At 33.6% G+C, this 27,943-nt stretch overlaps 2 protein-coding genes across 12 annotated transcripts; both read left to right on the top strand.

The window, feature by feature from the left end:
- On the top strand, positions 1-27,943 carry LOC142628675 (pentatricopeptide repeat-containing protein At4g18975, chloroplastic-like). The gene is made up of 6 exons (XM_075802721.1): positions 1-72; positions 3,448-3,570; positions 4,199-4,318; positions 6,503-6,646; positions 24,066-24,278; positions 27,640-27,943. Exons 1-6 carry the CDS (start codon positions 1-3, stop codon positions 27,832-27,834), a joined length of 867 nt encoding a protein of 288 aa, XP_075658836.1. The 3' UTR covers positions 27,835-27,943.
- Positions 12,244-20,039, top strand: LOC142629346 (uncharacterized). Of its 11 annotated transcripts, none has more exons than XM_075803310.1 (7): positions 12,244-12,870; positions 12,975-13,710; positions 13,800-13,933; positions 14,010-14,529; positions 15,671-15,776; positions 18,117-18,484; positions 19,704-20,039. In XM_075803310.1, the coding sequence occupies exons 1-2, from the start codon at positions 12,613-12,615 to the stop codon at positions 13,683-13,685; spliced, it is 969 nt and encodes a 322-aa protein (XP_075659425.1). In that variant the 5' UTR covers positions 12,244-12,612; the 3' UTR covers positions 13,686-13,710; positions 13,800-13,933; positions 14,010-14,529; positions 15,671-15,776; positions 18,117-18,484; positions 19,704-20,039. The 11 variants fall into 11 exon arrangements, 10 of the variants coding, with proteins under 10 accessions (XP_075659425.1, XP_075659426.1, XP_075659428.1 ...); XM_075803311.1 differs by having other exon boundaries at positions 14,010-14,476; XM_075803313.1 differs by having other exon boundaries at positions 14,010-14,161.

Consider the following 27,943-nt stretch of genomic DNA (forward strand, 5'->3'; position numbering starts at 1 on the left):
ATGGAGCAGAGCTCTAGCTTTGCGTTCAACACTGTTCAGGTCATATCCACATTAATGCAACGGATTGATCTGGTATTTTCCAATTAATGCGGCCAGAATGGTTGTTGCCGGGCATTTAATGCATCCCTCTAACTTAGCCTACCACCTTCGGATATTTGTAACTCTTATGTCAGCAACGCTCATGCCACCTCATCTTCGGGTATTTTCAGGTAACTTCCCTTACTCCTTTGCTCCATCTTACCTACTGCATTTCAGTCTTCCTCTCTTCGGGTCTTCGGGTTCTTGGGTCCTCGGAACCTCACAAGTTTCGTATCGTAAATGCTCATGAATCATATGATACAGTGTACGTATCATGTGAATCATATTGTATTGTTAAAACGTATGTATCATACGATACATTGACAAATACTTTAAAATGAGATTTTTTGTTAAAATTTATACTTTTATTTGAATCTAACAAGTTGTTAAACTTGTTTTTAACACAAAATTATTAAATTACTTAATATAGCCTAATAAAATAACATATAAGTTTTTTTCCCTCCCTAATAAAATAACGTATTCACTTTATATTTACAAATTTATTATCTATACTATGAATAAGATATTAATTGACAATATAATTATTTTTTAATTTTGTCATTATTGATTAAAAAAATTATTTATTTATTTTTTAGAAGAATTAAAGAAATGATTAATTGTTAGTTTTTTTTTTTGGTACAAAAAGGAAGTTTTGTTTATTCAAGCAGACAATTTAGGAGAGTACACAGTTTGTTATAGAGCACTTTCTAAGAGTGCCCCCTTGACAAACATCCTTGAGATACTTTTCATACATAAAACTTAGGCATGACTCATATACAAAAATTATATCCATTTGCAAGCTTCTCCTTTGTCCATTGTCCTCCCGGTATGTGTGAGCAGGAAGGAAGATTCACTTGCGAGTAATAAGGGACCTACATTCATTAATTAAAACATAAAGTTGTGGCACATAAGAACCGTCATGTGTTAGCTATTGCATACCGGGGTGGAATCTATTTGTAAATTAATATGTTTAAACCCTGGTTTCTAAGCTAGATTTAAACCAAAACGAACAACTTATAATTCGTAGATGAATAGAAAAACCTTTAAACCAAAACCCATTAAAATCATGAAAAACTCCCCTTCCCCCATCTCTACCTGGATTACCAAAAGAACTCCCATCTATGTTTAAAGTGATAAAAGGTCTAAGGAAGGTTGCCAAAAGATGTTTTTTTTTTTTTTTTGTAATATAAATTTTTTGTTGTTGATGTTTTAAAGGATAGATAGTGTAGAAGAATTCAATGGCTAAACAAGTGGTTTTATGAATTAGTTGTGGAACAGAGCTACAAGAAGCTTTAAACCCTCTCATTTCTCAACAACCATAATTGCCAAATAGATAAAACAAACAAGAGTTTCCAAGGTTTTTATTTTTTCAAAATAACATTAATTTTCATACAATTTTGTTAGTTAGCACATTTTCAAAACTATTTAGGAAACTAACATCTCGAGTGCTACACACTCGATTTTGGAGTGCTAATCGAGTGCTGAAATCGAGTCAACTGAACGTGGTTTCATTTAAATTGAAATCGAGCCGTACAGACTCGATTTCTTAGCCGTACTCTCTCCATCTCTCACTCTCTCACATCCGTTGGCAAACATCAAGAACAAGAATCAAGAACAAGAATCAAGAAACCCACTGAAAGATCGAGAGAGAAAACATCACCGTTGTCGCCGCCTGGAGCCTTCGCCACTTGGGTTCAATCGTCGCCACCTCCTTCGCTATCGCTGCCTCTTTGGTTTTTTTTTTCCTTGTCTTCGTGGTTTAAGTTTTGTTCTTTGTGGGTTTCAAGGTTTCTGGGTGTTTGGGTTTTGTTCTTCGTGGTTTTGTTTTTCGTGATTTCTGGGTTTCAAGGTGGTTTTGTTCTTCGTGTTTTTGTTTGGGTTTCAAGGTTTCTGGGTGTTTGGGTTTTGTTCTTCATGATTTTTGGGTTTCTAGGTGCTTTTGTTCTTCGTGATTTCTAGGTTTCAAGGTAGAAGGTTATGAGTGAGAGACAGAGTGTAACGGAAAGGGCATGGATAAGAAATCAAGTCTACAACGCTCGATTTCAATTTAAATGAAATCGAGTTCTACAAACTTGATTTTCATGCGACGATTCTGAAATTGACTTTAGTGAACTCGATTTAGCACTCTCAAAATCGAGTCTATTACACTGGAGATGTTAGTTTCCTAAATAGTTTTGAAAATGTGCTAATTAACAAAATTGTTTAAAAGTTAATGTTATTTTGAAAAAAAATCCGTTTACAAGGGGCCGATTTTCATAACCAGGAAGGTGAAGGGTCATTTTTCTTAAGCCAATTTTGCAAGGGTTCTCGGAAATGAAATTCAGTATTGAATAGCCCAAGGGCAGTCTCGCAATATGTGAATTGTGGACTTAATTTGATTACATCTAGGCCAAATGGGGCCAATCCCATGTTAATGTTGAGATAGAAGCGAGTAGGAAGACGATTATGATGCGCTTTCCAAATGAAATTTTTTTTTATTTTGACATGGAATCTGCCAAATCCATTTCTATTGATTGGCTTGAGTAAATTCTGATTTTGGATAATAAGTCGATTAAAAAGAAGATTTGACGGAACAAAAACCATTATTTTATAACCAAACTAATTTATCCTAACTATTTTGAAAAAGTGGAACCGGAATACCTTAAATGATAGACTTGATTACGATTTGTTCCGGAACAGGCATTGATGAACTATCAAAATCCCAGTATGGGCTTTGCCTAAGGCCCGGATTGCAAAGGGCCTTCCAATAGTTTTCTTAAAGGGCCTCCGGTAACCAAATATCATGCAAGATGTTTTATATTTGTTCCATCTCCAAAATCCCATGCATGTAATTTTAAACAGATTGCAACTACCAAAATGAATTGCTTTTCAAAACTTTTCCCCATAATGAATCCGGTTTCATCCAAAGTCTCCGAGCTTGATTTATAAGCATAGACTTGTTTAACTTTTAAGAAACTTCCTAATAAACTTGTTTCTTTTAGAGTCAGTCTCAAACCCATATCATCAAATTCTTATATCCGCCGAAATTCTATCCGAGGTGAAATAGTGGGTGTTACCGTTCCAGGTTGCGAGACGGTACGAGATTATCGTAAGTCTCAATCCATTTATTGGGTTTAAGATGGGGTTTTAATATCTCAGTAGTCAGTACCAGTCTAGTGCTAATTGTGAGCATTCTTTCAAAATCAAGTGACAATTATTTTCTACTAACATGTCTTTTCTGGTGAATTTCTGCATCTTCTCTCCTTCTCTTTCTTATTCTTTCTCACCTGTTTGTTTTTGCGTGCGATACCCAATTACTCAATTCAATAAATATTTGTGATTTTGGGTCCCAGTGGTAATTGCTTATTTTGTTATTACAAATACATGCAGCTTCACCGATTGCCTCAGCGTGGAGCGGTCAGGGCTCACTCCAGTTACACTACTACAATGTTGTTACATCATCAATCTCTCATATCTAACCAAACCACCACAAAAGCTATGGCATCATTTCAGGTGTATATATACACACACACACACATATCTCCATATATTTCGAGTGAAAAAATAATAATGCATTTTCAGTGTTTGTTGGGTGTTTGGTATCTCAATTGTGTGGTAGATTGTCAACATTAGTTTTCTGTGGCCTCTACAAATGAGTAAGTGTGCGTTGTTTAAAATAAGTGTTTGTTAAAACAAGGAGTTTTGGGTTTTAAAAACGTGTAGCTCTCAAACGGACCTTAAGAATGAGAATTTATGAAATCCTTCATTCTCATTCTCGTTTCTTATTTTGCTTCCTGATTTTCATGTACTTCCCACGTAAAAGTACTTTTAAATGTCCAAATCAAACACAGCCAATCAATAAAGTTAATTTCCAGGGTTAGTGTATTTTTTTAAGTGTAATACCAAATGGTACTTTCCTACATATTACAATTATATATATATATATATATATATATATATGTATATATAAACTATTAGAGGTTACTAATTCAGGAGATACAAATTAAGACTGTTTTGACCAAATCAATTCAAATATAAAACAGCTTTGCTTTGTCACAAAAAATTTCAGGTAATTTGATAGGATGTTTGTAATTTTGCTTTTATGAGAATCTAAGGGATTTGATTAATTGTGATGTTCTAGGATGAATGTGACAGCCCAGCTAAGAGTCAGTTTTCAGATCAAAATGCTGGAGGTGTACGAGGGCGTCAAATTGGGGAGAATGTTTCGAGAAGGGACAAGATCAATTTTCTTGTGAATACAGTAAGTATAACCATATGATTTTTTTTTCTTTAAAATAAATGTTATAGGCAAAGTGTCTATGACCTTTTATCAATAAGATGGAAGTTTAGTGAATGTTAGCTTTTGATGGCAATGATGATTATTGATTCAGACCTGCTTCTTGGGCTTGAGGATAAATTGCTTAGCCGGTTAGGTAAAAGCTCTCAGATTATTCGGTAACTAGTTTTGGCGGGTGTGGTCAGTTGTCCGTAGGAGTTTGATTAACAGCGAAGATTGTTGTACAGTATGCTTTGCAACGTGCAACTAATCTGAGTGAAGTTCTCCTATGTCATAAAAAAAAAAAAAATTTGATTCAGACCTTTGAAACTGAAATGTGGTAAGCATCTTTCTAATATGTTGTATGCAATGAGCTCTATGGATATGATGTTATCAGTTATTTCTTGATCCGTATATACCACAACCTAGCTGCATATTCCAAATGGAAATAAATTATTTTTCACTATTTCTCTTTTTTGTTTTCTGTTTTTGACTATTTCTTCTTTGGAATAATATCATTTCGTAAAACCCTCAAACTAATCCTATGGTGTGTTGATACTTTTAAGTTTTCTTGGATTGTTCCATTCAGGATGATGCATTTTAGCTGCTGGAACCCTTGTAAATCACAGAAGAGCCTGTCCCCTTCTACAACATGTCCGAAATTCAATCCGTTCACACTATGTACCGTGATCATTAGAAGGGATGATTATAAGGCTTTGCTATGATTTCCTTTAGAACTCTTTTTACCCTAATGCTTAGATGATTTACTTGGACTTTCTATGCTGTTTAGGAAGTGATTATCATATAAGACACTACAATTACACTTAGGCTCTTAGTTAGTACTTCCACTAAAAAAAAGTAGACTTAAGTATACTATTGGTCTCTAAGGGTCTATTCGGTTGGAGGGGTGGAAAAGTGAAAGGATGGAAAATTGTGGAAAGATAGAAAAGTGGGAAGATAAAAAATATTTAGTTTTCTCTCTTGTGTGTCCGGTTGGAAAGGTGGAAAAGTAGGAAGGTGGAAAATGTAATTTATATAAATTGACTGTTATACCCTTATTACATAATATGTAAGAAATAGATTTATTTGTACTCATTACATAATATAAAATGTTTAGGTAATATTAAAAAAAAACATTCAGTAATGTTGAAAAAAAAAGAACAACGTTCAGTAAAGTTGAAGGAAAAAGAAAAAAAAAAAGAATAACGTTCAACGTTCAGTAACGTTGAAAAAGAAAAGAAAAGAGAAACAACGTTCAGGTGGGATGGGGGCTTTTTAGTAAAAGCCCCCATCCCAACTTTTCTCCCCACAGTTTTCCTCCCAATTTGGGAGGAAAATATTTGTGGGCCCGGAAGGAAAATTTTCCTCCCGGTTTTCCATCCTCCCTTTATTTTCTCTCCAAACGAATAGTGAAAAATGTCTATTTTCCTCCCTTTGTTTTCCATCCTCTCTATTTTCACTCCAAACAGACGGGGCCTAAAGCTTAGCCCATGAGCAATTTTTGTCCATGAAGTGCAAATGGATAATATTTAGTCCATAACAAACTTAAAGAGATCGCTTTTAGTACTTAACAAACTTAAAGTGATCACTTTTAGTCTATATAAAGTGATGATGTGTTAGATTTAAGTTTAGCTATGTCATCTATGGGACTAAAAGCAACCACTTTAAACTTCAAGGATAAAATCACACTTGGGCTATATTTTAAAGACCAATAGTGTATTTTGGCTAAAAAGGTATTAAACAACTTATGTTTTGGTGATTGAGGCTGATATGTCAACTATATATTTATTATTACTATTATTTGTTCTTAATATATTGTAAATATTACAAATATGTTTTGTTTTTCCATGTACATGCAATTTATTTTCTTGAGAAATGCTGCAATGTATTAGCCAATTGCTGCACTTAAGTTCTGCTCAAATATATTTTTACGTTGTTATAAGTTTTTTCTTGCTTGTTCGTAAGATAACATTTAGTTGATTTTGTCGATGAGTTTTTTATTGTTTCCCAAACATTTTCTCCTTGTTGTCATAATGGTATGTTAGTTTTATTTTGCTCTCTGTTGTCCAAAAGATAGAGCTCGGGTTTATTTATTTATTTATTTTTAATTTATTTTACCTCTTACAAGGCCTATCTAGTCAAGTTGTTAAAATAACCCCAATTCTGCAGCTTGTTGATATTAATGATAATAAGGAGGCTGTTTATGGTACTTTAGATGCCTGGGTTGCATGGGAGCAAAACTTTCCTATTGCATCTCTTAAGAGGGCATTGCTTATTCTTGAGAAGGAACAGCAATGGCATAGGATTATTCAGGTATGAGCCATTCTCTCTCTCTCTCTGTTACACTTTACCACCTTAAACTATGCACCAAATTACACTTTGCACCATAAACTATCCAAATGCACACTTTGCACCATAAACTATTACATTTATCACACTTTGCACCCCGGTGTTACTTTTGCTGTTATGTTTAACGGGATTTTGCTGCATGTGACAAGCACGTGCTTCTTACTTAGGTGGAACAAAATTAAAAGACTGTAATGCCCTTCTTCAAAATTAATTAAAACAACAAGATTTCGTTAAACATAACAGCAAAAGTAACACCGGGGTGCAAAGTGTAATAAGTGTAATAGTTTAGGGTGCAAAGTATGCATTTGGATAGTTTAAGGTACAAAGTGTAATTTGATACATAATTTAGGTAGTAAAGTATAATTTCTCATTCTCTCTTTTGTGTCTGTATTTATGTGCATGCACATGAAAATGAAGCATATGCAATTATGCCTTTCTTTTTTAACTGAAAAAATGAGGAGAAGAAGAAGATCTCTTCCAGAATAAAATGAAGAAACATGAAGGAGAGGAGTATTGGAAAGATTCTCAAGACAACTGCAAGACTGAGGTGAAGAAGAAGTCTTCATCTAATTAAGAGTGTTTGCTCCCTTTTCTTGCTTATGTATATCTTAATCTAGTCTTATTAGCAATTTTGTTTGTTAATAGATCTCAGTTTAGAAACCTCTACTGGCAATACAAATAATCTTAATGGAGAAACACGTATATAACTGGATCACTTGAAGTGTTCATTCTCATTTTCTCTAGCTAAAGAGGTTTTGCCAGATAAACATATTGAACTAACCCGCATTCAATTGATATGAGGGATTAAATTTAAGATATGCATAAATTGAACTACCTGGGCAACGATTTTGAGCATAGTTGGTGGTCTATTCATCTGACCTGCCCACTTGGCTGTCGTGCAAAGAAAAGAAATTGCATCTTCCTTTCCTTTAATCCTTTCTTTCTTTCTTTAAAGTTTGAAAGGAATCAGAATGCCTTCGCTACACTCCAAAATTAAGTGAAAAAACGCGTACCCATTAAAAGTTCTTCATCTTTTCCTGGTGGGGTATGTGTGAAAGTTTGAAAGTGAACTTCACCTTGGACTGCCAATTTTCTATTACGCGTTTGGGCCACCAACTACGAAAGTAGTAGTATGCTACTACTGTAACTTCCCATTTGACTCTCTCAGTCTTCTTCGCCTCACAGCTACTGTCTAAATCTAACATTCATTTCCTTCTCTCAAGCCCATTCCCATTCTCTCAAACCCATTCAGAAATCTCTTCTTCATAATTTTCATTCTCTTTGCTTTCTTATACTCTTAAAACATTTTCAATTTCGTCACCTCTTTCTTTCTCCTCTTTCCTTTAGATCTTCTCAGCCGTTTATATATCCAAATCACAATGGCTCTTCTAACTAATAAACAAGCCTTCTCTTTTTCTTTCACCCAACGATCTAAATATGATGTGTTCTTGAGTTTCCGAGGAGAAGATACCCGCAATGGTTTTACTAGCAATTTGAATGGTATTTTGCGTCATAATGGTATTAACACCTTCATGGATGATGAGCTCCAAAGAGGAGAGAAAATTTCCACTGAACTTTTCGAAGCTATTGAAAGTTCAAAGATTTCAATAATTGTATTCTCTAAAAACTATGCAACTTCCACTTGGTATTTGGATGAACTTGTCAAAATCCTTGAGTGTAAAAAGAAAGGCCAAGTGGTGTTTCCAGTTTTTTACAAGGTGAATCCTTCAGAAGTACGTAGTCAAAAAGGAAAGTTTGGAGAAGCGTTGGCAAAACATGAAGAAAGTTTCAAGTATGACATGAACAAGGTGCAAAGATGGAGGGCCGCTCTAAATGAAGTCAGCAATTTATCTGGTTGGCATTACAAAAATGAGTATGTATTTAATCACTACTCTATTATCACCACAAAATTTTACTATTAAAAAATAGCTCCCAGAAGCTATATAGTTTGTTTCTTTGTTTTTAATTTTTAATTTTTTTTTATGAAACTATTATATTTTGATCATATCTTTCATTACGGAGCTAGTTAAACTACAACGGTTAATGATAGCAGCAGAAGAATATATGACTGATACTTATCAATTAATTAGAAGCCTCTCTCACATAATCTTTAGAAAATCTTCTTTTCCAAAGAAGATTTTCCATGCATCTTTGTGCAAAAAGACTAATATTGATATCCTAGCTGAACAATAAAAAATAAAAAAAATAAAAAAAAGCTATTTGTATTGACAGTTTAGATCTATGAATAATGTGCCATTTAATTTAATTAACAAAATTTCAATTGTAGTTTAGAAGCTAAACAAATTAACAACTTTGAATTCAATTTAGGATTATGCATATTCCTATTTCTAACATTTTTTTACTGCTTTGTGATTGGCAGCCTCCCTCAATTTACGTTTATCCAAGAAATTTTTGAAGAGATCTCAAGTGCTAAATTAAATTGTTCGCAAGTATTTGTTGTTAAATACCCAGTTGGAATAGACTCTCGGGTAGAGGAAATAAGTTGGCGCTTAGATATTAAGTCAAACGATGTTCGCATGTTAGTGATCCATGGTCTTCCTGGAATAGGAAAGACAACAATTGCAAAAGCTATTTTTAACTTAATTGCATATCATTTTGAAGGAAGTAGCTTTCTAGAGGGTGTTAGAGAAAGCTCAAAAACAAATGATGGTGTACTCCAACTACAAGAGGCACTTTATTATGAGATCTTAGGGGGTAGAAATTTGAAAGTGCATGGTGTATCTAAAAGAATCAATGTGATAATGGAAAAGATTCACCACAAAAAAATTCTTTTAATTCTAGATGATGTGGACAAATTAGTCCAAGTAGAAAATTTGCTTGGAAAATGCAATTGGTTTGCTTCTGGAAGTAGAATTATTATCACAACAAGAGAGAAAAATTTGCTATCTACTCTCAGAGAAGATTGTCGTTTAATTTACTATAAGGTTAAGGAATTAGATGAACATGAATCTCATGAACTCTTTTGTCAACATGCATTCAAAAGAAACAAGCCTACAAAAGATTATTTGGAGATCGTACACCAATTTATGGGTTATGCCAAAGGACTTCCATTAGTTCTAAAAGTAATAGGTGATGATTTATATGACAAAAATTTACAATGTTGGAAAAGTGCATTAGATAAGTACAAAAGAATTCCTAAATCGGATATTCAAGAAGTACTTAAAATAAGCTACGATGGATTGGACCGAATTCAACATGATATTTTCCTTGATATTGCATGTTTTCTTAAAGGATTCTACAAGAATTTGGTTGTAGATATATTACAAAGTAGCAATTTTCATGACCCATACTATGATATTGAAAAACTTATCGATAAATCTCTCATAGTTGTTGCAAAAGATGACAAATTATTGATGCATGACTTGATACAACAAATGGGTTTGGAAATAGCTCGACAAGAATCAGAAGTGTCAAAAAAACATAGAAGGCTATTATGTTATGAGGATGCTCTTGAAGTACTAAATAGAGATACGGTATAAGTCCTTTTGATTTACCTTTTCCCATTTCTGACAATGCAAATGTAATTAATTTTTTCTCATTGTGTTTGATTTATCATTTTAATGTTGAAGATAATTTTGTTTTAAATTTAATAATCATATGTTCCCTTGTCTAATGTGATTCTTTGTCCAATTAGGGATTAGATGAAATTCGAGGCATAACATTGTCATTGCCACAATCAAGAAAGATGCAATTGAATCTTGGAAGGATGAAAAATCTCAACTATTTAACAATTCGTAATGTAATTTGTGAAGATCTTAAATCTCTTCCCAATGGGTTAAGATTACTTGATTGGAATGAATTTCCTTTATCGTCCTTGCCATCCACCTTTGAACCTACAAAACTCATTGTACTTAACATGCAAAGGAGCCACATTGAATTGGACAAGCATTTCGAGGTATAATCATAGCATTTATAAATTCTTATTAGGTTTTTTTTTTTGCTAAAACCAAACCATGCACAAATATTTTAAAATGTACACATAACCATAAAGAATTTATGGTGCAAATCAATGAACTATTGACAAATGTTTTTTTTTTTAATTTAAAAAAAAGAGTAGTGTTACATATATTACAAGTTTTACTATATTGAACATACAAATTAAAACCACCGCACATCTTTAGTATGATGGTCACTCCACAAGTATAAGTGTTTATGGGGTGTGGGGGGTAAGGGCCGGGATTCAAATCTTCAAGAGGGAGCTTCACACATATATACACTTAGATCAGGTTAAAATAGAATTTTATCTTGTATAAAAAAAAAAACATACAAATTAATATGTCACAAATTATAAAAAGACAATTCAAATATTTATTTATGAGGTGGTTGATACTTATCAATCACATTTATTGTGAGATTAATTTGTAAGTTTTATATTTAAAAAATTGTAGTACCTTTAGTATTGTTATTTTAGAAGTGTGTATTATAATTCATAATTGAACGGTTATTATTTCTCAATATATGCTCTTAGTTTTTTTTTTTGGAAAATGAGATCATAGCCTTATTTTATTTTATTTTTACTAATAAATTTCAAAAAAAAATTTCTTCTTTTGCAGAGGTGTCGATTCAAAATATTAAAGTATATGAATTTTGCCCGACTTATCGGTTATTGGGCAAAATTTTTCAAATAACTATAAAAATCAAACTATATCATTAGTTAGCCAAAGTTTGAAACAAATTTGGTATCTAACAATTCGAGTCCTTTGAACTCGATTTTGGAATGCTAAATCGAGGGTAATAAACTCGATTTCAAGGTCGTTTGTAGCTGATGTGGACAGGGAGTCCACGTTGGCATAAAACTCGAGTCCAGAGGACTCGAGTTCTGTCAAATAGAAATCGAGTCCTTAGGACTCGATTTCATTTTGTTTCAGAAATTTACGTTCTATTCAAAGAATCGAGCGTTGTTCCAAAAACCAACTTGGTGTTCTTCCAAGCCAAGCCCCAAAAACCGAGTGTTGTTTCAGCAACTCTCCACTTCCAAGCCCCAAAAACTCGTGAACTAATCAAATCCAAAACGAATCAAACCCACTCTCCACTCGGTGTTCTTCGATGTTTTGTTCTCTGGATTTCTTCTTCGGCGTTTTGATCGGATTTCTGGGTTTTGATTTCTGGGTTTTGATTTCTTCTTCTTCGGCGCATGGGTTTTGATTTCTTCATCTCTGGTTCTTCAGCGTTTTCTTCTTCAGCGATTTCTGGGTTTTGATTTCTTCGGCGCATGGGTTTTGATTTCTGGGTTTTGATTTCTTCTTCTTCTTCGACGCATGGGTTTTGATTTCTTCATCTCTGGTTCTTCAACGTTTTCTTCTTCAGCGATATCTGGGTTTAGGTGATACGAAATCGAGTCCTACGGACTCGATTTCTATTTGACAGAACTCGAGTCCGTAGAACTCGATTTCTATGCCGACGTGGACCAGGTGTCCACATCAGCTCCGAATGAGGTTGAAATCGAGATCTGTGCACTCGATTTAGCATTCCAAAATCGAGTCTAAGGGACTCGATTTGTTATATACCAAATTTGTTTCAAACTTTGGCTAACTAATGATATAGTTTGATTTTTATAGTTATTTGAAAAATTTTGCCCGGTTATTGCCCCAAACGTAAAGGAGTTGGGGCTTTTTAATTGCATAAATTTACTTGAGGTTCATCAGTCCGTTGGACTTCTTGAAAAGCTTGAATTATGGAATCTCAATGAATGCCGAAATCTTAGAATTTTACCAACAAAGCTCCAGTTGAAATCTCTTAAAACCTTTTTTCTCTTTGGCTCTGAAAGTCTTGAGCAAGGAACGGAAAGATTAGCGTTGCTTTCATCAATAGGATATCTCACTGGCCTTCGTGAGTTATCAATAAGTTTAAAAAACGTGAAAGATGTTCCAAGTAACATCTCTCATTTACAAAATCTTAGGAGGCTCCGTATGTATGATTGTGAAGAATTTCCAAAAGCCATGGATACACCTGGTTGCTTCCCCAATTTAAAACGTCTAGATATCTTTTACAGCAACTTTACTACCCTACCTGAAATTACTATCGTATTTCCCCAATTAAAGTTTCTAGGGCTTAACTGTTGCTGGAACCTTCCGAAAATTCCAAGACTTCCACATTGTATACACGTTGTATATGCAACAGGGTGTAATTCGTTGAATTCACAATCAAGAAGAAGATTATTGAATCAGGTCTCTCTTTCTTTCTCTCAAAGTTATAGAATTTTTTCTGTTAATTGAAGATTATTACTAAATTTGCTAAACTGAAATTTCTTAATTTTGCTAATGGCAAGCAGTTTGGAGAATGTGTAGGGCTTCAACAATATATCGTATGTGCAAGGGGAATACGGCATCAGGATTCTGATTCTGAAACAAGCTTTGAACTAGAATCAGAATTCGATTTCGATGAAGCTATGTCTGAAACGGGCTCTGTATTTGAAACCAACTCTAATCCTGAAGCGGTATCAGAATTTGAAGTCGATGAAGCTACATCTGAAACGGACTCGACATGGAAACTTTATGATTATTATTCACTTACACTTCCAGGAAGTAAGATTCCAAAGTGGTGGTTCAACCATCAAAGTGTTGGAAGTTCCATATCATTCTCGGTCGGTCGGACACGTCCATCATTCGCTTTCTGTGTTGCACTAAAAGTGGAACTGAAGGATGATGTGCCATATGAATTTCGTAGGTTTACCTGTTCTGTCTACATGTACATCAATGGTTTTGGAAGATTTCATGTGGCTAATGAGTTTTGTTTAGATCTATTATCTTTTATGTGGTTCCAATATATAAGAGATAGGTCTTTGGAAGACATAATTCTAGGGGATTGGAATGACGTTGAGATTCGATTTGAATGTTCAAATTATGATCCTAAAATAGCAAAAATTACAATAGAAAGGTGCGGAGTCCATGTATCATGCATTTGTCGTCCTTGCAACTTCACAGCAAATGAGGATGCTGACTTCAACCCATGTCCACCATTGAAGAAAATGACAACCTATTGATTGAACTTCAAACAAATATGCCCAGGTACCATCATTACTCTGAATTTGATTTTGTTTTTAATCCCAAGTGAGTTACAAGCAGAGTCACCAAATATGAATTCACACTATATGCAGTTGTGGTGATGAAAATTCTTTAGGAGGCACGAGAGGAAGCACATCAAGTATTTGATAAAATGTTACTTTGGGCTGAATGAATGAACTCACTCTCTTACTTTACAAAAGAGGAGGTTTGATATATACATATAATGGTAAATTACTGTAGAGATTACACTATTGTATTTCTATTGTTAGCTGGTTGTTGAGGATTTATCTTTTGGATTTCAGCAAACATCATCAACTTCATTGTAAGTCCAGCTTGCAAGCTCGGCTGGGAATGGAAGAGCGAAGGATATTTTGGCTTTGGCTTCTTCGTTATTTGAAATGGGGTTAGATAACTTGGGCGCTTGGGTCTTAAACACTCCAGTCTAATGTTTCCTGTAAATGAGAACACTTGTTGCCTTATATCAAGAACATTAGCTGCTTTTTCTTAGGAAGTACATTCCCTTTTTGCTTCCTTACCAAGCCAAAGTTTTGCTAGCTTCATCTCATTTACTGTTAAGTGCCCGTTTTGTCAGTGCATTTTTTTTTTCTTTTTGTGTGGCTGAGTTCATTGTGTAACAAGCAGAAGGTTTTTGAACCAAGGAGTGATCAGGCATCAAGCATTTCATAGAATATGCCAAATGTTAGAGTAACTGATAGAGGCAGACCTTCTAGAATTGCCACCACCATAACTGTGATTGCTGCAGTGAAAGGCATGATCAACCATTATGCACTTCATCTCTTATACTTTGAGTTTTAAATATTTGTGTGAGTAATAAGATTTAGAGTATCAGAGCAAAAATTGTTCTCTCTTGCCATCTCTTTAAAGTTGCATATTATGGTTTTGTTATTTTAATTTTTCTGTTCATATTTTTAAAACAAAACATTTGTGTTTTCAAACAACATCCATGGAGAGTGGTTACCTTAAGTATAATATTTTTGCTTTAAATCATGCATCAGTAATACCAGGCTGCTTGTCCTGTGCTATTACTCCCACAAAAGAGGCTTCTCCTTCTTCTTCTTCTTCTTCTTCTTCTTCAAAGAATGATGCTTCCTGGTAGTAGAGGAAAGGGGATTGGTTAAATTCATAATTCTCATGATGATGTTTCAATGTTCCATTCTTTTTTCATCGTAAATGCATACATATGTGAAATTTAGTATTCATAAGTTTTATCGTATTAGATATTGATTTCTTTGATTCTTTTTTCCCCTTCTGTTACAACATCAGCAATTAGTATTCTTTGGCATTGATTTTTGTGGAGATCCCTTAAGTAGATTGGCTTTTAGTGTCTCTGGAAAGTTTCCTAAGTCCTACATGCAGCTCATGTAGTTATGAGTCAATCTTTTGTCATTTACTTTCTGTTCTAACAGTGTTTGTCATTTTCAACACTCTTTCCCTATACGTGGATTGTGTTATCATCTTCATATGTTATAATTAGTACAAGGGAAATACAATGAATTTTAAATGCTTTTATTTTCTTGTAATGAAATCCATCAATGTAGAATATATTTAATTTGTAGGGAATTTTTATATTGAAATCGTAGAAATGAACCTTTTCTGCTTTTGCCAAAAGGCCATTGGTGGGTGCTTGAACATTTGGAAGAATCACTATAGGGATATCTTGACCACATCATCTAATAAACACGATCATGTAGAAAATGTTTATGGATTGTGAAATACATTAAATAGCCAATAGAAGGTCTATATTTCAAGAAGCTAAGATGTGGGTTTCAATAATTTGATTCAGTGTTTCGAAGAGCCGAAAATTGGAGAAGTTAAAAGAAAATGATGTTTTTAAAAGAAAATTGGTCAAAGACTGATAACAAAAACTGTTAATATATCCTGATGTTTTTATTTGTTTGAAGAACCTTTATGCTTAAGAACATGCGATCGATCTTGTTTGCAGAAAAGATGAATGCAATGAGTGAAAAGGCAAAGACCAAGCTGCTATTTCAATAAAAGTACCTGATTGCCCTCACTCCATCCTCTCAGTATTGGCTTAGGCCATTGAGGTATGTCCATAAGCATTACTTTGTATGTTACTCTGCTTGGGATATTTTTGAATTAAGCTATTGAAAACTCTATCGATGTATGATTAACCTTCTCACAAAATGAACTAAAACTTACTTTGAGCTGTAATTTGATAAAATAGTCACCTAAAACAAGCCCTGTTAGAGGACTATATGTGGCCTGGTCATGAGATTTTCATTGCCTGGGCCAGGGCACCCAAAATTAAAGGCATTAACTTATAAATTAGTACGCTTGGTTCACAGCTTCTCATAGTCACCTAGTCACCAAATCAATCAACTTCCTTTTCTCCACATTGGAATATGTTTAAAAAGTTGATGATACATTCTTAAATTACTCTCTCCTTGGCTAGCCGCCTTATTTAGGCCAAATTTATTGCTTCTCTATAATGAACACACTTTTTTTTTTCTTTATAATATTAAGGGGACACTAACATATTTAGTTGAAGGAAAATCAATTTATATTTCAAATAGGCAAAAATTCTTGTTGAACATCCGTGTGTACGGATACATAGGTGCGCAACAACTGAAATCGTGAGATGAAGACACAATTTCCAACTTGAAATCGAGTCTTTAACTCACGATTTAAGTTTTTTGCACACCTGTGTGTAAATACACACTGATGTGCAACAATCACTGCTCTTTCAAATAAGGTATGGCTAAACATAAAATTTTATGCAAGTAAAAAAAGAAAGAGCAATAATTTCCCTGGTGTACCATTGATGTTACCTTAATCCCATCAAAACCTCTGGCTTTCAAATGGGATTAAGTGGTTTTGATATCTGAAAAAGTAGAAGAATTGGAGCGTACGTACGTAACATACATACATACATATATATATATATATATATATATATATATATATATATAAGAAATATTAAAAACTCAATCCCATAGGAGGCAACAGCCACCCAGGTATCCCTTTGCTTTACATTTGATCATGGTCTGCTTAATTGGCACTGCCCTTGCCACATCAGTTGAGATGTTCAGTAGGGGACATGTGGAATTGCAATATTTTTTTAAGAGTGCTGTTAATTACACACTGGTGTGTATGGTGTGTGTGCCCCATGTCAACTCAAATTGTGACCATTTCAAATTTATAACTGAAATCATGTTTTGAACACACAATTTCCAAGTGTTGTGTGTAGTGTGTGCTCTTCACAGTTGCAACAACAATTTTTTTTTTATTATCCTACCCAGGAAAAAATACACCTTCAACTTCCTTTTGTGGTATTGTTGTTCTCTTACTAGAGTTACCATTATACTTAGATGTATGTCATAAGCATTGTTGCAAAACCTAGGGAACTGAGTACTCTGATAATTTCTTTTGCGTTTTTCTTCTTCTTATTGAAGCAAATTAAATTAAACAAACAATTTCCTATGCTTTTTTTTTTTAAATTTCTTCTTCTTCTTCTTCTTCTTCTAACTTATGGGAATTGTTGGCCTTATAATTTGGTTTCAATATGGAAGTAGTCATGAGGCCACTTTGCTCTGAGTTTTATTGGCATGTGCTTCAATGTAATTTTATTAAGTATGATTTAGGCCTTCCGCATTGCTTATTTGTTAAATATGACAAAAATATAACTAACATCAAAGGTGGACTGGTATTATGGTTTGTCAAGTTCGGAGCAAGTTTTCTAATCCACTAAAGTTTTATGGTCCGTTTGGATTGAGAGGGAGTAGAGGAAAGTAGAGTAGAGTTGGCCGAAAATTAGCCTAATATCTGGTCAACTCTACTCTACTCCCTCTTGCTCCTCCTCCCTCTTCCCTCAATCCAAATAGATCATTAGTTTTTTTAATACGATTCTCAAACTAATGATTTTTTTTTTTTACTTTGTCCATTTTAATGTATGAATTTCACCCTCAATCTCATTGGTCATTTATTCCTCCAACTCTATTGCTAAGAAAATTCAAGGACGAATCACTTTTCCTTTGAAATTCTGTAGGAATTTTTGACACTTAGTAAAAGTAATAATTGCTTCGTTGTAGCTATTGATTTGTCATAGGACTGGTCTTAGTTAATGAATTGGCCGTGGGGGGAGAGCTCTTCATTTTACCCTGATGTCATGTTAAAGGCTGGCTAGAATGTAGTCTCTTGAATATATATCCCTTAGTCTCAGCAGCTTCCTTTTAGTGGATATGAACAACCTACTCACTCTTCATCTTCACTAAAACTCCAGTTATCTTTTTCTCAAAGTCTTCAACACAGATTATAGAATTAATTGATATTCATACTCAAATCAAAGACAGCCCAAGAAAGTGTTGCTTTCTTAGTAGGGCTCTGGAAATCTTCACAAGCGATTCAGAATCTTTTTTTGAATGCAGTAGTGGCAATGAAAATCCTTTGGATGGCAAAAGAGGAAGCTTTGTTTTCAAACACTAAAGCCAGCATAAATCAGTTAGCTCGTCATCCAAACAAACAATGACTTTTACTTGAGATCACTTGGGATTCAGTGGGAAACCGAAGAGCAAAACAGGGGAAGTGTTTGGACGAGGTCACCTAATCAATGGATAAACCTTAGTTTTGACTCCATGGCAAGATGTTGTGTAATAATGTAGGCCATAGCCTTGCAAAATGGACCAAAACAAAAGGAGGAGGAGATACTATCCCTTTGTAAACAAGACGCTGACTTCAATCCATGTCTGCTATGCTGTGGAAGAATCCTGATTCAACTACAAAGAAACATGTCAAGGTACAATTATTACATTTAAGATCCTTCTCCCTCTAAATTAATTGGTTCATTCATGTGATTGGGTACAAATCCAATTAATGTAAACAAAATCTCAATGAATGGATGAAATTAGTCACTTTAGATTAGTTGATTTTGTTTTGATGTACATTCTTTTTTCATTGGTTGAGTGTTTCACCTTAAAGAGTTAGGGAAACCAAATTTTATGGGATTTGAAAACTCCTTCACTGAGCTCCTTCAGTTAATATTGTTCTGTATAGTTTTCTTGTGCCAATTGGTTCTATTATGACTTCTATTTTCCTTTTATTCTGCTTTGAATAATCTGAAAATTGGGGAAAGCTACTCCTTGGTTAAATAGGAGTAGAATTTCAACGTGAGTGCAGGTGTAATACTTCTGTTAAAGCCGTATGAATAGAAGAAAAAGTTGAAGACATTAGGCTTAAAATTGAATTTCGAAGAAAGAACTTTGGCTGTCTTTATAGTTTGACTAATATGCATTTGTGGTGCAGTTTATTTAGTGTAGCTTAGTATCGTAGGATAATGAATTATAAACAAATAAAGATCTTGATTTTGGGTGCTAAATATTCTATAATTATTACTTCTTATAATATATGCCATAGGCAACTTACACATGATGAGAAGCATGTCTTATTTTGCAACTGATTCCGTAATTTATCTTTGCTTCTTTGAAATGGTGTTTAATTTGTTCATCATATGGGTAAATTTTAGATTCCCTTTTAGTATATACTTTTAATTTAATGTACATTTTTTTTTATGCATTACAAGTTTTTTGGTTTATGGTTTTTTTTTTTTTTTTTTTTTTTTTTGGGGGGGTAGTAAATGGGGCATTGGCCTAAATTTTTTCATTTGTGATTGGTTGCATTGAATACCTTTTTCAGATTGTACGTTCAGTTCATTGAATGTTCTCCTAGTTATTGCCCTCTAGTCTTACCAATAACTGATTTTCTTGGGATGATATCATGAGAACTACTAGGACTCGGCCTTCTCAAGTAAGCTAGATTAGAAGATTATTTTCTCCAACTACTTAAGTAGATGCCATTTCTGCTGACAAGTTATTAACATGGGTTAGCTCAACATATTTACGTTGTCCTATTCATTGACTTCTTGTTTAACCTCTTTTCCCTGCTTGTGTGTGCCTTGTGTGCCATTTGTATATATGTTGTTGCAGATTCTCATTTAGTTTAATGACCTATCCATTCAGGGGCCAGCTAATCTGATATGTCGTGTTAGCTGCTGGCAGCTTGAGCATGAATGGCAACAGGATATTGCAGCTATTACAAAGTTGGCTATTGGGGAGTTTCTACAGTATGCAAGTAATTGATGCCATCTACTTATCTGATAAATAATTTATGCATCTACTTTTTGGTACATGATGATGTACCTTGATGTTAGCACTTCACTGTTTTATGTGAAATTATAATGAACTTTTGGCTTCTCAAAGTGTGGATAGAAGTAGGATCCAGCAAATTTAATAGCTGACATTTAAACTTGAGATTTCTTAATTTTGGTTGAATAAATTAGAAAAAACTTATGAAAAGGCATCAAGTCTTCTAGGCTAAGATTTGTAGCCACTAACATGAACCTTGAGTATCAACACAGACATAATGTCTAACGAGTGTCATGGGGCACTCATATAAAAAGGTCTTTTAGTATCATGAGCAAGGAATTTTCTTTTGGATGTCTAATGGTTGGGAGACTCAGATTAGAGAGGCGTTAAGATGTTTATAAATGACTGTACCTTTAAGCAAGGTAAATATATATAACCTCTGACATATTAACGAGATACACAAAATATGATATGTACCTTCCTTCTTATATTAGTATTTGTAAAACTATGATTGTTATTTTGTCATAGTGTGGAAATATACTTCACTTCTTCTAACTATTTGCTATAGATTCGTCTCTTATTAACATTTAACCAGAGAGGGTTTGGATCCAAGCCATCACTCGTGCCACTTTGTGTTAGTCTTCGTAGTTTAGCTTCTCTAAAAATAAGAGGTCCTTAATTTAACACATTAATAGATTTGGATAAAAAAACCCAGGTCAAGGTAAAGTTCAGACTAAAACCCTGCTCTAACGAGTTACAAGTAGCCAAACCAAATGAAAGCCTAATTTCTCGTTTGCCACTTGGAAACACAAGCAGGCCAAAACACTGTTCATTACTCCCTTTACACCAGCATCGTGCCCTAAACAATCAACATGTCATTTGCAGGGAGGAGCTATATATTGACTAGGGGCAATGGCCCCCCTAATTTTTTTTTAAAAATATTATTTTATATAAGAACTAATTTTAGCAATTTTATTAGATAAAATTACATTTTGCCCCTCTTAACAATACCATCAATTCTTTTAAGAATAATATTATAGTCACAAAGTTGTTTACAACATCTTTACAAACTATTAAGGTAGCAAATTCTTATTGATTCGCACACTTGCATCACTTTTTACTTACCAATAACCACTTATCATATTAATAATTTGTAAATTTTTTGTAATTTTAGCATTTTTCACTTTTTAAAGGACATAAAAAATTAATAGATTAACTCTAAAAATATATATAAAAGCTCAACAAAATTAGCTCAACAACAAAAATTACTAATAATAAAACTAAAAAAAAGTAAGTCCAATCAACCTATTTTATCCAAAACAAACAACTTGGTCATTTAAAAAGTTTTAAACAAAAATCCTTAGTGGTAAAGTAGTAAAGTCAAAGGCCGGAGTTGCTATACATAGCGAGCAACAAGGCTACTCCTTAACTCCAAGTTCTAGCTTCGTCCTGATTATTTGTCCTTGTTCCCTGTTATAGTATCTATTAACCTTATCATGACATACAAACACATAAATAAATAAATAAAAAGAAAGGTTGTGTGAGAAGAAGAATCTTAGGTGAGAAAAGAAAAAAGAAAAATAAAAAAAGAGAAGGGAAAAGACGAAGAACAAAGAAAAAAAAAAGTGGGTAAGTCGAAATAGAGAGGAAATTGTGTCCTCCTTTGCTTTCTTTTAAGTTTGAAAATAAATCAAATCTTATTTTTTAGGGTGTTTTTATTTACCTATCTTACCATTTTCATTTTATGAATATGTTATTTTAACAGCCCAACAATCCTAAGATTACGTTTCCAATATGAAAGTCATGTAAAGATGCGGCGCTAAGGGAAGCTCAATAAGTTAAAGGTTATTGAACACTTGATCAACAAGAATCCAATACGATAATCTAAATTTGACAGAAAAACTGCTTAAAAGGAAAAAATAAAAGAAAAAGAAGAATTGAAACGGAGTATTTCATATCACACGTCTCATTGAAATTTTACCGAACATATGCCAAATAACAAAAAAAATTGCAACACTCAGTGTCTCAGATTTTGGAACTACCGAAGCTAGTGTTTCCTAATATGATACTAGAATCAAATTGTCAACAAGGCCCTTAATTTAAGGCCTTATTTTGTAACAGTGTTTAAACAACAAAAACTGATGCTTAAACATTACAACACGTATTTCCACACTTTTTTATCCATACGTATTTTTACAAAATTTAAATAACGTTAATAAAATCTCTTGCCAAACGGGCCTATGGCATTGATAGATTTGGACACAACTTGCCTAAATCTACGAACATGACTAAACCATTTTTCCCATTTAAAAATAACAATAATAATAAATTAGCATATTCATACGGGCAGTGATTTACTACATTCTTTACAACCTGTAAATTACCATTGTACCCCAATGTAGCAGTATCTTAATATTATAATATGCAAACACTCAACAACAAATACCTTTAATCTAATTCAATTGGGCCAAATTGTTGCCAAAAAAAAAAAAAAATCAATTGGGCCAAATCAGTCATCATCACTGTATATATAGCATAATGACAATATGACATCACCAACCAATACAGACTCAAAGTTTTTTTTTTGGTAGAAAGACTCAACGATTTCAACCTCACCGTATCTGCAAATGATAATAATTAAAAATCTAGAGGCTACTTATAGCTTGTAGATGATTTGAGCCCATAGCCTCACGAAATGGGCCGAAAAAGAAGAAAGAAAAAGAAAAAAGAGAGAGATACTATCCTGGCCCATTAAACGAGAGTGGAGAGGACCACTGATGGATACGGGGTTGTTTTTACTTTTTACTGCCTCAGCCCAAAGATGCTATGCACACACTGCTGCCTGAATGTATGAATTCCAGTTTCTAACAAATTCCTTGTTGGTTCTGCAGTAATTGATACAGATTTGAAAACATTATATCCTGAAGTTATTCCAAGTTGGTGCTGATATAATTTAAAGGTTCTAATAGGGCCAATATTTATGTTAAAAAAAATTTATTTCTCTAAAAGAAGAATGAATCCCAGTTGGTTTGGGTACTTCTCACTGATGAGAGTTAAGACACTGAAGCCTCTCAGCTTGTCTGTTTCCCTTTTACTTTAAAAAAAAAAAGGGAAGAAAAGATTTAGACATCAAATATCTAACTGAAATGCAGTCATTGTTGCTGCGCAGCTGTCCAACCTGAGATTTCTATTCTCTACTTTTGTAAAGGACCTTGGTCCTTTGAGATATTCACATTGAAGTAGGTTGTCAGGTCAGGTAGATGAGTTTTCTTCTTCTTTTTTTAAAGAAAAAGGTGGAGGATTTTTGTATCTCGAAGGAAAAAAAAAAAGGTGTCCTGATTCTCATGACCGAGAAATCGAGTTGGACTGCTTGACCAGGATATACATACTTATAGAAATTGTGGGTTGTTTTGGGGCAGATAACTTGTTGATGCTGGTCAATACAGGTGAAGTAGTTTAACAGAACTACAGTATAATAAATAATAGAAATATCATTGAGAGAGCGAGGCTTTTTATTTTATGTTTAACCACTGACTTATTCAAAATGTTGATATAAATTTTTAGCCACTGAAAAACTTGTTTCATACAGTAACAAGATGATAGAAACTGTACTATGGTAAATGCTATCGACCAGCTATTTCCAAATTCAGAAATTAAAAAGGAAACTAATAAAGGTGTCTTAAGTACTGAAATACAACAAATGTCCCTATGAAATGTGCACCATTACCTGAAGTGTGAAATAGGGCAAGGCTGGCAGACATTGGTTGTGAGTCGATCTACTAGACGGAGGAATATATATAGAATGCATAGACCTAGAAGTATTTCTCCAAATAGAAAGCGGGGGTCACATTTTTTACAAGCAGAAGAGTATGTCTATCTTGGGTTTCTCTCTCTCTCTTTCCTGTTCAGTTTCGTTCCCTCTCCGCCATATGTCAGACTTTATAATTTCTGCGCCAGATATTAGTCAAGAACCAATTGTTAGGATGGTTAGGGCATTTATGAGTAACTAATTATTAGAAACTGATTTATGCTTTAAGTTTGCAGTTCATGTTTGTGCAATCTTTTTCTAAACTTCTCATAATTCTGCAGCATGCAAGTATTGGATTGTGTTCTAATCTCATTTTGAGAATTGAGAAAATTGTATTTAATTATTTTCAATTTCTGTTTCACTGATAAGAATATATATGTAAGACCAATTCATTATGTTTCTTTTATTTTCCTTTGTTAATCTCTTAGGTGATTAAATGGATGCTAAGCAAGGGACAGGGAGCCACAATGGGAACATATGGGCAACTAATACGAGCTTTAGATATTGACCATAGAGCAGAAGAAGCACACAAGATTTGGGCACAGAAAATTGGCATGGATCTACATTCAGTTCCTTGGCAGCTGGGCAGACTCATGATATCTGTATATCATCGAAACGAGATGCTGGAGGATCTTGTAGAGGTTTGCTTCTCCCTTTTTGCTACCAGTTATATACTCTATGTGACGTGTGAATAGATAAATTACTGTTTTACTTGCATAAAATTATTCAATAATTTAGTGCACATGTGCATTCCATATTCCTGATCTGGGATCGATTTGTTTGCCTTCCTAATCATATTAAATCATGAGTTTGTAGTACTTATTCTGTATTTTTAAATGGAAATTGGAGGAGAAGGCATGTTGGTTTCTTTAAGTTGTACCATGCTTTGGAGAGATATATCAGAGGATAGTATATGCATTAATGTGAAATTTGGCAGCCATTTTATGGCTGAACTGAAATATTCCCTCTTAAGAAGCTAAAGCTTAAAAAATGTGAAAGTCCTTCCATTCTAGCAGCTCATTCAGTCAAACTTCATGTTGCTGCATACTCACAAGTGGCTTGATTGTTTCTGACAGCCATTCTTTCTAGCTGCCCTTCTATATGCTCTGCAAAGTTGGAGCCTACAAGTGGCTTAATTGTTTCTAGAAGCCCTTCCAAGGGGTTCATCTAGAACATATCTAGTTTATTAAGCAATATCCTCTCTACTTCCCCATTAATCTTCCTTATCTATGAAAGGATGGAAAGAGTGCTATACTAGGTTGCACAGACATGACAATTTTGGCCAAGTACCCGTGTTCAACACATGTTGGATGCCATACTGGTAAGACACTCCCCAAAAGCAATTTTGCCATTGGTGTACTTGTTTGGAGAGGGTGTAAAAGTAAAAGGAACGGAGTGGTTGTTAATTTTACCACTTTAAATTTGAGGGATCAAATATGTAAAAACTCTTTTCCCTTTCCCACTATTTACCTTCCTCCCTTCTCCATCCTCCCCATTTTCTCTTCCATCAAGCAAACCCCATATGAAAGCTGTCATACGCCCAAAAAGTAAATAAAGCAACAACAACTACTACAACAACAAGCCTTAGTCCTAAAATTTTGGGATTGTTTTTGAATACTCAACAGATTAGTTAAGGTTGGCCACATGAATTCTTTTCCTCCATTCTATTTTGTGCTAAGTCATATGCTCTGTTACTTCCTTAATTCATATGTCCTTTTTTATTAATTCTACTAATGTGATTTTTGATCTTCCTCTACCCTTTTTTGTTCCTTTACTTGGATCAACTTACTCTTTTTTACCGGTGCTCCTCTGAATATAACCAACCATATCAAGCAACTCTCTCTCATCTTTTAATCAATAGGGGCTACTCCCATCTTTACGCAAATTTCCTCATTTTAAATCCTATATTTCCTTAAATTTTCACTTATCTATCTTAACATTCTTATTTCAACAAAAAGTAATTAAAAGAAAACATCAATTATATAATCACCATTAATAATTTGTTTAGAAAAGTGAACATTGAAATTCAATGCACATGAAGATGCGCTTGTAGGAGGCAAAAATTTATTGAGCCAATTACAAAATGCCATATCAAAATTTAGTGACAAATTCCAAATTTTTGTGTCATTAAATTAATTAAATCAAATGATGACATGTGTCATCCAAGATGATATCACATTGGAATATTCAAATTTGTCACATGTCATTTGGCCCACAAAATAAAGATAAATTTTCTTTTCAAAATTAATTGATAATTATCTTTATCAAAATAAATAAAATAAAATAGAAATAATTGTCTACAAGTAACAAATTACAGTAGGCCTTTTTGTTGATTATTATCTTTATCAAAAGAGAATATTTGTCACGATAGATAAATAGAGATAATCACCTATAAGCAAAATTTGGGTCAATCAGAGTCTACTAATTATCTTCAAGGAGATCAATCCAAAGTGGGACTTATCCTCTAAAATCACTATAAATAAAGGACACCCCTCTCATTTTCCTCAAACTTTTCAAGACGTCAAAGCTTTGAAGTAATCCTGCCTCAATAACACTCGAAGAACATTCAAAGATTTTCATTTGAATTCTTCTTCCAAGACTTGAAGTTATATTGGAATCAAGCTCAAAAGCCTCCATAAACTTCAAGAAGTCGTAAATCATTGATGTTCAATGAATTAAACCTCTAAAGTCCCAAAAAATTTCAACCTAAAATCCTTTAAATTCAAAGAATCTTCGAAGAACTTGAAGAACAAATCTCTAACAAGCTCAAAGCTAGAGATTCATTGTGAAGATCGTTCGATCCATCTTCCAACCAAAGTGAAGAAACTTTCGTGTTCGAGTCAAGGTTGCAAAGAAGATAGAATTAGAGGACCGCTCTTTTGTAAAAGGGTTGTATTCACTATTCAATTAATACAAATTTACATTTGTGAAGCACTTTCAATTTGTGTTTACAAAATTTTTAAAAATTTGTAAACAAAAAATTTCTCAAGTTTGAAAATAAAACAATTGAAAGTGATTCATAAATATAATTTGTATTAATTGAATTGTGAATACCATTCTCTGTAAAGGATTTTTAGAGGCTTGATTCGTTGAACGTCAATGATTTAGAGCCTTTTGAAGTTTATGGAGGCTTTTGAGCTTGATTCCAATCAAATTTCAAGTCTTGGATGAAGGAATTAAATGCATTTCTTTGAATATCCTTTGGGCGTCCTTGAGGCAATATTTCTCTAGAAGTTTGACTCGTGAAAAGTTGGTGGAAAATGAGAGGGTGTACTTTATTTATAGTGGTTTCAAATGATAAATTTCACTTTGGATTGATCTCCTTGAAGATAAGTAGTAGACTCTAATAAGCTCAAATTTTGCTTATAGATAATTATCTCAATGGGTAAAACTTATATACAGTACCTTAGGTTTTCTACTTAAAATTTTGACATCTATCCAATTTAACAACCCAAGCAAACGGCGTTAAAACTTTTTTTTTTTTCTTCTTCCTTCTTTTTCCTATACTGCAACTACAAGAGAACTCATGAATTCAAATTTTTATCCATTAAAGATAATTATCCATTAATTTTGAATTGGAAATTTATCTTTATTTTGTGGGCCAAATGACACGTGGCAAATTTTAATTTGCCAATGTGATATCATCTTGGATGACACATGTCATCATTTGATTTAATTAATTTAATGACACATAAATTTGAAATTTGTCACTAAATTTTGACATGGCATTTTGTAATTGGCTTGACAAATTTTTGCCTCCTGTGCTATTTATCAGAAATTTCACCTCTAGCTGAAGTTAAGGAAGTATTGAATTTTTGCTATTATATCAGTTTACATGATTATATATGAACTTTTAAGATGTGATATGCTCTACCTATCCCAAAAAAAAAAAAAATGTGGTATGCTTGGCAGACTTATTAAGTTGATATTTGAGTAGATTTAATCAACTACTTTTCAGATTATATTAGACTAATATATTGTTTTCATAATTGCATATGAAAGCTCTTCAAAAACCTTGAAGCTTTTGATCGAAAGCCTCCAGAGAAATCAATAGTGCAGAAAGTGGCCGATGCATATGAGATGTTGGGCTTACTACAGGAAAAGCAGAGGGTGCTGGAGAAGTACAATGATCTTTTCACAGAAAATGGATCCCCCAAGAAAAGCAGAATAAGCCCATATAAGAAAAAGAAGAAATAAGGCAAGGCCTTGTAGGCCATGACGCAATGTTTAATCTATATTTTTTGGTCGATTTCTGATGAAAATGAAAACCCACTGTATAAAGAATTTGATTACTTACAAAAAGGGG

Source organism: Castanea sativa, chromosome 3, assembly GCF_040712315.1.
Source record: "Castanea sativa cultivar Marrone di Chiusa Pesio chromosome 3, ASM4071231v1".
In the NCBI taxonomy this organism is placed as follows: Eukaryota; Viridiplantae; Streptophyta; class Magnoliopsida; order Fagales; family Fagaceae; genus Castanea; species Castanea sativa.

Bases quoted from the DNA above. Each gene is read 5' to 3' on its own strand.
- LOC142629346 (XM_075803308.1), top strand. From the start codon at position 12,613: ATGTATGATTGTGAAGAATTTCCAAAAGCCATGGATACACCTGGTTGC. The intron at 12,871-12,974 runs GTCTCTCTTTCT...AATGGCAAGCAG, and splicing joins GAAGAAGATTATTGAATCAG to TTTGGAGAATGTGTAGGGCT.
- LOC142628675 (XM_075802721.1), top strand. From the start codon at position 1: ATGGAGCAGAGCTCTAGCTTTGCGTTCAACACTGTTCAGGTCATATCC. The intron at 4,319-6,502 runs GTAAGTATAACC...CCAATTCTGCAG, and splicing joins TCAATTTTCTTGTGAATACA to CTTGTTGATATTAATGATAA. The intron at 6,647-24,065 runs GTATGAGCCATT...TTAATCTCTTAG, and splicing joins AATGGCATAGGATTATTCAG to GTGATTAAATGGATGCTAAG.